Source organism: Haplochromis burtoni, unplaced genomic scaffold (genome assembly GCF_018398535.1).
Source record: "Haplochromis burtoni strain Fernald_Lab_line unplaced genomic scaffold, NCSU_Asbu1 Contig_65, whole genome shotgun sequence".
Classification (NCBI taxonomy): domain Eukaryota; kingdom Metazoa; phylum Chordata; class Actinopteri; order Cichliformes; family Cichlidae; genus Haplochromis; species Haplochromis burtoni.
The window spans coordinates 1,298,910-1,310,897 of record NW_024582426.1 but is presented as its reverse complement, the minus strand read 5'-3'; the positions used below and the strand labels follow the sequence as shown (position 1 = coordinate 1,310,897).

At 38.2% G+C, this 11,988-nt stretch overlaps 3 protein-coding genes across 3 annotated transcripts in view; 2 read left to right on the top strand and 1 right to left on the bottom strand.

The window, feature by feature from the left end:
• LOC102313729 (vacuolar protein sorting-associated protein 4B) overlaps positions 1–5,484 on the top strand; it is a gene marked incomplete at its 5' end in the record, with an annotated part of 8,151 nt that extends 2,667 nt beyond the window's left edge. The window contains 8 exon segments of the mRNA XM_042221376.1: positions 1,755–1,813; positions 1,887–2,006; positions 2,099–2,255; positions 2,355–2,503; positions 2,756–2,837; positions 3,019–3,238; positions 4,330–4,470; positions 5,173–5,484. Coding sequence (XP_042077310.1) covers positions 1,755–1,813; positions 1,887–2,006; positions 2,099–2,255; positions 2,355–2,503; positions 2,756–2,837; positions 3,019–3,238; positions 4,330–4,470; positions 5,173–5,274 — 1,030 coding nt within the window. The 3' untranslated portion in view covers positions 5,275–5,484.
• Positions 5,485–6,163: 679 nt separating this feature from the next.
• LOC102290892 (pleckstrin homology domain containing, family B (evectins) member 2) lies at positions 6,164–10,495 on the bottom strand. The gene is given in 9 exon segments (XM_005923274.3): positions 6,164–7,352; positions 8,024–8,138; positions 8,410–8,493; positions 8,745–8,784; positions 8,897–8,999; positions 9,109–9,241; positions 9,243–9,262; positions 9,633–9,683; positions 10,310–10,495. Coding segments are annotated over 8 exon segments (669 nt in total). The 5' UTR covers positions 9,670–9,683; positions 10,310–10,495; the 3' UTR covers positions 6,164–7,215.
• A 141-nt stretch (positions 10,496–10,636) lies between these two features.
• Positions 10,637–11,988, top strand: part of LOC121814601 (vacuolar protein sorting-associated protein 4B-like) — a 3,202-nt gene continuing 1,850 nt past the window's right edge. Inside the window, exons 1-3 of the mRNA XM_042221334.1 lie at positions 10,637–10,823; positions 11,078–11,159; positions 11,341–11,571. Coding sequence (XP_042077268.1) covers positions 10,637–10,823; positions 11,078–11,159; positions 11,341–11,571 — 500 coding nt within the window. The remainder of the gene's footprint in view (positions 10,824–11,077; positions 11,160–11,340; positions 11,572–11,988) is intronic.

The following is an 11,988-nucleotide window of genomic DNA, read 5'->3' as shown; positions in this document are numbered from 1 at the left end:
ATAAACACTTTTACATAACATTTTAACCACTGAAATACAGAGTTATTACTTGATGTGCTCGGTTCCATCTGGGGTATAACACGACTTACCAAAGAAATGTCTTTTCATCATCTGCAGCATTGCTGTGTGATTAGCTCAGTCTTATAAAAAAAATAGGTCTAAGGATGGGATTTTCTTAATTTCCAATTGCTCTGATCTCTATTTAACTTCAGCAGCTTTAATTTAGTGGGTTTAACAAAAATACTGCATAATACTTTGAGGAATTAAAGCATTTTGTAATACAACTCAAAAGTAGTTGAATTAAATAATTGAAACTAAAATGTTCATTTCTAATACTTAGTTGAAAACCCTTTTCTGGCTAATACAGCCTGAAGTCTTGAACTCGTGGACATCACCAGATGCTGGGTTTCCTCCTTTTTAATGCTCTGCCCAGACTTTACTGCACTGATTTCAGTTGCTGTTTGTGAGCCTTTCTGTTCAAAGTTTAGTCTACAACAAGTGAAATGCATGTTTGTTTTGGTTAAGATCAGGTCACTGACTTGGCCATTCAAGATTATTACACATCTTTGCTTTAGTAAACGCCTGGGTTTGGCTGTAAGTCAGTGTCCAAATATATAGACCTAACTAGTGCTGTTCGATATAACGATATATATCGGAGACGATATAAAAACGTCTATCGTTTCATTTTACGCTATCGTTTGTTTCGTGGTGTCGCAAAATAAACTGTTTACGGCAATATTTTTTCATCGTTTTGATGGTCACTGTAGTGGCTATATTAATTTCTTAAAGTTCTCTCTTTTCTCTTACATTTAATATAACCACACACAGCAAGCGCCTGTTTTTATGCGTTGTGGTTAGCAACAACGACGGTACACCATCGCGTGTCCACTTGTTTATGTTTCCACATAAACCTTTCACAATAAAGCTCAAGATCCTGTTGAGACTTTTCAAAATAAACTGAATCACGTGAAAGAGCAGATTATTTACGGATGAGAAGTAAAAAAGAGCCGCCAGGTGCTAAAAAATAAACCTTAGACTCAAACGTTAGAACAGGCTTTTCCCCGCAGCACGCCGTGTAATAAATACTCACAAAGAAAACGGCGGCCTTTACAACTTATGTCTAAAAATGTATAGTTTCATGCATCGGTTAAAACACTCGACTCCAGCTACATGACGCGCAGCTGGAAACACTTCCCGCAAGTCGAGCTGCCCGAGATTCACAGAATTTACAGAAAATGTTACATTTTTGTGATTTATATCGTTATCGGGACGATAGATGTCTTATATTGGGATATGAGATTTTGGTATATTGCACACCTAGACCTAACTGTATTATTCTTTAAATCTTTGTCATAATTTCCCCAGAAGTGTCTAACTCTGTGACTGTTGCTGTAAAATTGTTATGAAAGTGTAAGTGACATAGTGTCACTATCTAAACATGTTTTTCTTGTTGAATTTTGGTTTACTGTATGGCTCTGCCTTTGTTGGTAAAGTGTGCCACCTGGTGTTCTGATTTAGAAGTCACACATAAGAGAACCATTAGTCAGTAGTTTGTAAAGAAAGGATGATTCCCGAATTTAGGTGGATCTGTACAGCTTTTTATTTTTACAATTAATTTGTAATATTCTTTACTAAGTTTGTTTTTATTCTTACTCCCATGGGTTCTACAGTTGTTCTACAGAAGTGTTCTGTCTTCTTCTTGCCCTATGCTTATAACCCCCTGACCTCCACCTCTCCCCACCACCACCTTTTAGGAATGAAAGTGATGAAGGTGAAGACCAAGAAAAAAAGAAGTTCCAAAATCAACTGTCAGGTGCATATCACTGACATACAATTTCTTGAAAAGCCAAATGTGTTGGTATTTCTGAACCTCATTTATTTTATAGGTGCCATTGTTATGGAAAAGCCAAACATAAAGTGGGACGATGTAGCTGGACTCGAAGGAGCCAAAGAAGCCCTTAAAGAAGCTGTTATCCTGCCAATCAAATTCCCACATCTGTTTACAGGCAGGGATTTTTTTTTTCTTTTGTGAAAAAGTTTTGTGAAAGTGAAGTTTTTCGTTTCCTTGTTTTTTTAAAGACTGAAACTTCTTTTGTAGGCAAGAGAACACCCTGGCGGGGGATCCTTTTGTTTGGGCCTCCAGGAACAGGAAAGTCCTACTTGGCCAAAGCCGTGGCCACAGAAGCTAACAATTCCACCTTCTTCTCAATCTCATCCTCCGATCTTGTGTCTAAGTGGCTAGGAGAAAGTGAAAAGTGAGGCCCAAGTTCTTTACGTAGCGGCAAAATTAAGACTATGACAAAGTTACTGTTAAGAAAAATGAATCAATTTTTTCCACTTCTGTCTGTCTTTAGGTTGGTGAAGAACTTGTTCTCTTTAGCCAGAGAACACAAACCATCGATCATTTTCATTGATGAGATCGACTCCCTCTGTGGCTCCAGGAGCGAGAATGAGAGTGAAGCAGCTCGCAGAATCAAGACGGAGTTCCTCGTTCAGATGCAGGGTGAGAAAGAAGATACTTACAGATTTGAACCAACAGCTGGAAAGACGATACGAAGTGTCATGAACTATGGCTCATAGTTCAGTTATTCATGACAACTGATTGTTTTAAGCATTTATTTGTCTAAAAATCATCTGTAAGCGCCCGCAGCCCAGTGTCACCTATTTTTTCTTTATTTTGTTGCAGCAAAATCACAAAAACCTGAAAATATTTAGTGCTCAGTTGACTAATTGTGCAACTCTTTTCTCCTGTCAGGTGTTGGTAATGATAATGATGGAATCCTTGTCCTGGGTGCAACTAATATACCATGGTCGCTGGACTCAGCTATCAGGAGAAGGTCAGATCCACTTGTTTCTATACAAATGATCCCTACCTTTTTATCTATGAAAAGCGCTATATAAATACATTTTACTTACTTTTACTTACCTAATCACCTCTTATATTACCTAGTACTGTTCATCAGTGTTTTTGGGCTAACAACCAGGATTTAAGAGGTTTAATGCTCGTTTATGTCTCAGGTTTGAAAAGCGAATCTACATTCCTCTGCCGGAGGAACATGCCCGCTCCTCCATGTTCAAACTGCATCTGGGCTCCACCCCCAATAACCTGACAGAGGCGGATTTCGTGACTCTGGGCAAAAAGACAGATGGCTACTCCGGAGCTGACATCAGTATAATTGTCAGGGACGCCCTGATGCAGCCAGTCAGGAAGGTTCAGACAGCCACGCACTTCAAAAGGGTAAAACCACAGTAACCATTGCTTGACATGCTCTTTTTGTCATATTTCTAAATGCAAAAAAACCTGGTTCAGGGATCCAGTGGAAGTATATTATTCCAAAATCAAACTAACTGTCATACTTGAAATTCATACACCTGACAAGGTGCTTATCTCATCTTTACATACAACTGTACTCAAAGAATTTAAAAACGCACCACTACATTTCTTTGCAAATGCACTGGTGTAGTTTGTGTTATATGCAAATCAGCACTCATATATTGCTTGTCATTACCTTTTAACTTAATCAGTGATAAAAACAATGTGGAAAAAAGACCAAAAAAATGTCCAAATTTGATATATCACTATATATTGTGTGTAATATAACTACAGGTTACAAAAAAAGGCAATCCATAATTAGTGTACCCCCCGTCTGCACTGACTTTGGCTGTAATATGCCTCCTCATGGTCAGGTGTCATCCTGTGGGATGGCAGCTTACTCTTCAGTCACTGTTGCGCTGAGTTGCTGCTGAGTCCACGTAGGAGGATTACACTGTTTTACTCTGTTACTAAAATGACTCCACTGGTTTTCTGTGGAGTTGAACTTGTCTGGTGGTTCACCCTGCCTCCAGCATTCCAGTGGGAAGATCCCAGTCAGATTGTACCAGTCGTGGCATTCTTACAGATGTAATTTTCTCCAAAGCCGTAGTGCCTTTTTATAGGCTTGGGTGTATTTGACAGAGGAGTGGTCATTTGGGATTAGCTGGTTAAAGGCATTGTGACTTCTTCCCCAAATTTGTGTTTTGAGACACATAGCTACTCACAATAAACAGTCAGGCATGTACTTTAATTGTATGCATATCAAGTTTATGCCTATAACTTGTGTTTTTATGTCTGCAACTTTTCTTGAAGCTCATTCTTTGGGCAGGAGTCTTTCTTGTAACTCCAAAATAAACTTCTATCCACTTACACTTATCCTTATAGCTGTTGGAGACTATCCCAGCTCATAATAAATTTATCAATCTAAAATATAAATTCAACCAGAGGGAGGCAGCACTGTGTGGTGTTTCTTTTTATAATTTTTTATTCCTGTCCTTATGCCCATACTAATTCAGGTTCGAGGGTCAACATGGAACAATCCTGGCGCTGTGGTCGATGACCTGCTGACTCCGTGCTCACCTGGAGAGCCCAACTCCATTGAAATGACATGGATGGAGGTCCCTGGAGAGAAACTTCTAGAGCCAGTTGTATCCATGGTAAGAAAAGAGCTCTTTCATCAGTTGATATTCGGAAAACCATACCCACTGGATAGAAAATAATCCAGCCCAGCAAAATGTAACTGAGAGCTGAAAGGTTAACAAAGTCATTTTTGGTGGCTAAAAATGTTTGATTTTTCTAAAATGCATCTCGAATGAGTGACTAAACATTTCTCTCACTGAAACCAGATGAACAGAGTCTGCTTTCTGGAAGAAAAAAAACATAGTCTGTTTTGTACATTTTTGTAATGTTATAGAGAGGAGTCTAAGCAGTTAGCATGGATACTGTTACCCATCATTTTCAATGCTTTACATTGAAATGAAATTAACATTTGCATATTTGACTTGCCAGTGACACAGTGTTTGCTGGTTGGATCCTGCTGATTGTCAGGATTCTGCTTGCATCATACATTATTATTGCTCAAAGAAAAAAATCTTCAGTTACAGGTTATTGGGTTCTTTGCCCTCTTGTTAGTTGTTGGTCACATAACAGCAGCTTACTGGCATTTAACAGTGTTTTGCTTGTGGATGAAATTGACCAGAAGGCACCATCAAAGTCAGTGAACAATTATGAAATGTTTTTTTTTTCCTTCATTGTGGTTAACAATGAATCGCAATCTGTCTCTGTCAGTTCTCTCTCTCTGTTATTGACAAACCCAGTGACTGTAATCTATTCTGACCTACCTAATGTTCTCTATACAGGCTGACATGCTGAGGTCACAAAGCAACACCAAGCCTACGGTGAACGAGCAGGACTTGGAGAAGCTGAAGAAGTTTACTGAAGATTTTGGTCAAGAAGGCTAATAATATCTTTGTACTCAAAAATAGGACTGCACTTAACAACTATCTTTACTCTCAGTTATGCTTCAGATCATTTAATTCGCCTTTTCAACTGCTGTGTCAAAAATGGTGGAAAATGTCACAGGTTTAATGGACCAGAGGTTGCAGCAAATCAGTCTTACAGCTGACAAAAAAACATTTATCCTTTTGTCACAATCATAGATCTTTTTTTTTTTTAAATCAACCAACCAGTTGAGGAATCGTCTCTTTCAGCCACGTTAACCTATCGATCCACCGAGGCTTGTGTTTACGTTATTTTTTTTAAGGGTTTTTCTTATTATATTTCAAACTGAAGCGTTTTGTTTTTTTTCTGAAACCGCATCACTGTTAGAAAAGTATGTGCAAAGGCTACAGTGGGTAGATCCTGGCATCTTTCCATCACTACATACTTTATGTAGTCTAAGGCAGATTTTAATACTTTGATTAACAGAACTGGTGTTGTGGTTGACATTTAACAGGAATTTATGCAATGAAGTCTGTGAACACTGGCAATCTTTTTTTCACTACATACAAATCATTAATGGCATCCAAAAGGATCTTCTGGGATTTAAACTGATGTAGAGAAAATGAAAGAATTTCTTAATTCTGATATGCCGTTGCACATTTTCTTTCAGCCTTCTCCTGTTAGATTACTGACACTTTACTGTGTTCTAGTTATGTTCTGACTTATTTATAAATGATTATGCTCTAGCTGTGTTGCCTTTGGGTTTTAAATGTATTTAAGAATTTCCTTTGGGTTTACAGGGGTTACATTAATAAAAAAAAAAAAAAAGGTCAACTTGTACTTTTCTTGTATTCTACTGGATATGTTCTGTGAACAGAAGTCTCAGGGCTAAATAAAGGAATTAAAACATTAACTTTGTAAATATGTTTATTTGTTAAAATACATCTCTTAGTTAACTATCATATTTCTATATTTCTAATGCAGTGTAAATCACAATTTAATTTCCTTATATGATAAGTGAATATTAATTTCACAGCAACAAACAAATTAAGACTTGTAGAAAAAATTACATCAATAAGCTGCTTGCAAAACATTTCTTATACATCTCTTAATTCAGTGTCAGTAGTGATGAAAAAATCTGTTTGAAATGTAGACCAAAGTGTTTTCTATTGAGCAGAAGTTTGGATTTTAAAAGCGGTCATAATTTATATGCTGAGAAAAAAAGGGTCCTAGCCAAGTGAAATGACTCAAGAGATTTACCTGATAAGGCTTTTTTAAGTCTATGGAAATTAAAAAAAAACACTTTAAATCAAAGGCATGATTGAAAAGCTGCCAATGAAAAAAACATAAACCAAGCACTTATAAATCTCAAGGAGTGATGTCCCATTTCACTTCATGTAAATGCCAGGGTTACAATATAACAGACTATATAATCAAACCAATGTTCATCAAACGGGTCCCTCAGAAAACTATACTCATCTGAAGCTAGCTCCACCACTAATTACCTCAGGAGTCAAAGATACGATGCAAATTCACAATCAAAACAACAAAACATTAAAATAGAAAAACATACAGTAAACGGAAATAAACACAAAAAAAAACATCTGTGCACCGTGAAGTGGAAGAAAATTGACAGGAGAGAACCTGAAACGTGCATGAAAGGAGTAGTGTCTTTTCTGTCATTTTGACAACTTTGAAAATTGCTTATATTACATTATGTTTTTTGGTTAAGAATATTCATATTCAGATAACACAAAGATGTTGGTAAACAGCAACATAGACTGTATTTGAAAGTGCTGAGTATACATGGTGAGTAATTCACTGCACATCACAATTATGCGTCAGATAGATGTAGCCCATCAGACACGTTTCATTCTAACTCACGTGATGATACAGAGAGGAGGCCATATAAATACAGGGGGAGGGAGTCACTGGCTGCTAGAAGTACATTAGTTCTGACGCTAGAATACAGAGAAGAGAGAGCCGAGTGCTAAACCGGTTGCCGCTCCAGCGAGCATGCCCAAAGCCACATCTCCTCCGTCGTCACGCTGTCGCTCCCGAATGATGACATGGTTCACTCCAGAAGCAACGTACCCACCTACAAAACACAAGTTTTATGATGGTAAGTTCATACAATTTAAACTCTGTTAAACTATTCTACTTTTTCACTTTATCCTCTGGTCACAAATAAGAACATCTAGATGGGTTTTTGTGACCCATTTGTTTAAGAATGAATTTAAAGTCCATGATACATTTTTATCTAAGTACCTGAAAAACTAATAAAGATTTTAGACTAAGCTGCATGTTTTTCTATTTGTTAATGAGCAAATGTTCTTATAGTAACTAAGATGGTATGTAATACTCTTGTTAAGCATCAGGATGACAGCACTGGTAATTACTGCGTCAGAAATCCCATTCTATGCACCATTTCCTCAGTATGGGAATCTCAGAAGTATGTTGACAACCACTAAGTTCAGTCACGTTCTGAAATGAGCCAGTTACGGATAAACAAATATTAGGCCTTTCAAAGTGGAAAGATTTTACTTTTATACTGAAGACTTCTTTTATAAGGATCAAATCCAGCCACTTTACTGCATTATGGATATGCATATTGTGAAGATGTCCGCTTGTCGACAATCAAATTTAGGTCAGAGTTTAGTTAGTCCGCAATTTTGTTGTACATCTACAGTGACAATAATGGGCTATTCTATTCTATTCTAGCTACCAGGATTCCTATAAACTAGTGGTGGGCAATGTCCAGCTGTTTACCTTGGTATTGATAAGGATAAGCAACTGTGTAGGGCTGCCCATCAGCAGAGTATACGACCTGTGTGGCCTGTGGGGGCGGTGCAGTGTAGTCTCCATATGGGCCTGGGGCATAAACCTGGCAAAAAAAATTACATTTAACAAAGTGACACAAAGGATGTTACTGTATTAATAAACCCTTTGTATTAGATGGCTTATAGAAGAAAGACTGGATTTGTTGGTTTTTGTTTTGTTTTACATTAATCACTGAGTTGATTTTCACTTGAGATAGTCATGCTAAACCACAGACAAATGTTGTAAGTAGCACTATTTTCATAAAAGACTTTAGACCTGAAAAAGTAATTTTATTCAGTTATGAACATGAAAAGAAATGTATTAATGTTTTTCACCGGTTGGGGAGGATATTCCGAGTAGGGGGGAGGAGCAGATGCAATCACCTCCTGTGCAAAGCCGATCTGAGGAGCAGTGACCACCTAAAAGTATCAAATAACAAAAATCAGCAACTGAAGCTTGCCAACACCAAAAAAACTCAAGCACATAACATTAAGATAAGTGAAAACAATAAAAAAAATATCCAGTTTTCCTCCCAGGAGGACAGTTCTTCTGCTGTGCTCAAGTCACTCTTAGTTCAGCTTTATTCAGAGCTTATTCAGGTAATGTGACAGAAAATGACAGACTGTCAGTTACAACAACACTAACTTTAAATAATGTATAAAAATCTCACCATATTAACTCTGGCATCTTGAAGTGCCATTGTCCATGCCCTGCAACAAAAGCAGACATTATGTCATCTTGAGTTAAAAATGTCTGTTCTAATTACCTGTACTCAAATACATCTAACTAATTTTATGACTTGGTGTGTATGTGCAGTCTTACAGAGCATCATCTGCACTGTCTGCACACAGGCTGATGACCCGTCCATCTCTGCACACTATCTGGAACAAGGCATCACGCGTCTTTCCCTCCGGTGGGTTCAGCTCTAAAAATGCAAGTGGGGTGGTGAAACATTTAAAATTAGTGCAAAGAGGTGGGTAATAATAGCATAGGGATCAGCCGCATGAGATCAACATTAAGCGTAAGACATGTACCCTGACATCCAGCGGAGTTGCGGATGTTAATGCAGTTGACCCTCATGTGGATGTCGTCCTCCATGTCGCGCCGTTGTTGATCGTTGTAGAACACAAGTCGTCCGTCAGCCCATAAGTCAAACCAGTTTCGTTTTCCATCGACGCAGTATGGTACCTGACATAGTAAAGGTAGTTTGTTTATTTTTAATGTGACATCATCTTAACCATCTGAGTATCTGACATATTTATGGCTATATTGTTTTCTTATAGATGGGTGACAAATGAAAAGAAAAAAAGACCCCTCTTTACTGGAGTAATGAAATATCCTTCTTCCAACAAATATTCCGCGATTAGGTTGAGATCCAAAGTCTCCTGTGTTATCATTTTCATATCTCATCACTACTATCAGGCTAAAAATGTTTCATTGTAGGATACAGGTCATCTAAACCACACAATTGCCCCCACTTACAGCATAAACACTAATAGATCCATTACTGTGGAGGTCAAGCATTCATGTTTTTCCTTTAATGTGTCTGGATACTCACTTTGTCGATGAAGCCAGCCACTCTTTACCATAGCCATCTTGGAAGTAACACCTACAGAATAAAATGTAAACACATTAGAGCGCATCTGTTATTACTGAGACACTAGGAGCATATGACTGGGTGTGGCATGTCCAACACAAACCTCGTGACTGTTAGCACTATTAGCAAGTTCACAAATCTATTTTCAGAAACATAAGCTTATATAAGATAAGATAGGATAGGTTACAATAACAGCTCAAGGTAATGTGGCCACATGGCCAGAAATATTAACACCATGTTTAGTTACTCTGTAGTCCCCCCATGCTTAGTTAGACAATGTTTAGGACATGACATTGGTGGAAGCCAGATAACTGACAGTTCTCCTGCTTTAACCAATGTTTAGGCTATTTACTTAGATGTCATCCTGGTTTTAAGTCAGACTAGGCCAGTTGTGAGTAGGTCGTCCTCATGTTTAATAACTGCTATGCCACCCATAGCAACCCTGTTATAATGTGGATTTTATATGATATAAGTTATTTGATATGTAGGTTATCGCTAACCGTTAGCGGCTTTTTAATATAAACACGTCGCCATTACAAAGCTGACCTATCGGTTAACCGTGTTTATAATACGCTAAAACACCACAACTTGTCGTTTTACCCGTACTTGTAAACGCATTGGATAAATTAGTTACCTACTTGATTTTTGTATGCTTTTTGGGGGGAGAGTGATATCAAGCTTTTCGTGGAGAAACAGCAAACACGGAAGTGAGATCCAAAAAAATAAAAAGAAGAAGACTCCTTCCACGGAGAGGAAAAACCCTGACCGCTAAACTTAGCTGACACTGTATACAACGGAGGCCTTAAGCCACGCCCACAGAGCATCTTCACGAATGTTCAGTCTTTCCGCGAGAGGGAGGTTTTTGTTTTGGATGACGTAACCTATCAGCTGACAGTGGTGGAAAGTGCTAGCAAACGGAGCGAGGGCGCGCTTGTTGAAGTTCGTTTCTAACGTTTGGTAATCACATGGCCTTTTTATTTTTTCCACTTCTGTCTGTCTTTAGGTTGGTGAAGAACTTGTTCTCTTTAGCCAGAGAACACAAACCATCGATCATTTTCATTGATGAGATCGACTCCCTCTGTGGCTCCAGGAGCGAGAATGAGAGTGAAGCAGCTCGCAGAATCAAGACGGAGTTCCTCGTTCAGATGCAGGGTGAGAAAGAAGATACTTACAGATTTGAACCAACAGCTGGAAAGACGATAAGAAGTGTCTTGAACTATGGCTCATAGTTCAGTTATTCATGACAACTGATCGTTTTAAGCATTTATTTGTCTAAAAATCATCTGTAACAGCCCGCAGCCCAGAGTCACCTATTTTTTTTCTTTATTTTGTTACAGCAAAATCACAAAAACCTGAAAATATTGAGTACTCAGTTGACTAATTGTGCAACTCTTTTCTCCTGTCAGGTGTTGGTAATGATAATGACGGAATCCTTGTCCTGGGTGCAACTAATATACCATGGTCGCTGGACTCAGCTATCAGGAGAAGGTCAGATCCACTTGTTTCTATACAAATGATCCCTACCTTTTTATCTATGAAAAGCGCTATATAAATACATTTTACTTACTTTTACTTACCTAATCACCTCTTATATTACCTAGTACTGTTCATCAGTGTTTTTGGGCTAACAACCAGGATTTAAGAGGTTTAATGCTCGTTTATGTCTCAGGTTTGAAAAGCGAATCTACATTCCTCTGCCGGAGGAACATGCCCGCTCCTCCATGTTCAAACTGCATCTGGGCTCCACCCCCAATAACCTGACAGAGGCGGATTTCGTGACTCTGGGCAAAAAGACAGATGGCTACTCCGGAGCTGACATCAGTATAATTGTCAGGGACGCCCTGATGCAGCCAGTCAGGAAGGTTCAGACAGCCACGCACTTCAAAAGGGTAAAACCACAGTAACCGTTGCTTGACATGCTCTTTTTGTCATATTTCTAAATGCAAGAAAACCTGGTTCAGGGATCCAGTGGAAGTATATTATTCCAAAATCAAACTAACTGTCATACTTGAAATTCATACACCTGACAAGGTTCTTATCTCATCTTTACATACAACTGTACTCGAATAATTTAAAAACGCACCACTACATTTCTTTGCAAATGCACTGGTGTAGTTTGTATTATATGCAAATCAGCACTCATATATTGCTTGTCATTACCTTTTAACTTAATCAGTGATAAAAACAACCTGGAAAAAAAGACCAAAAAAATGTCCAAATTTGATATATCACTATATATTGTGTGTAATATAACTACAGGTTACAAAAAAAGGCAATCCATAATTAGTGTACCCCCCGTCTGCACTGACTTTGGCTG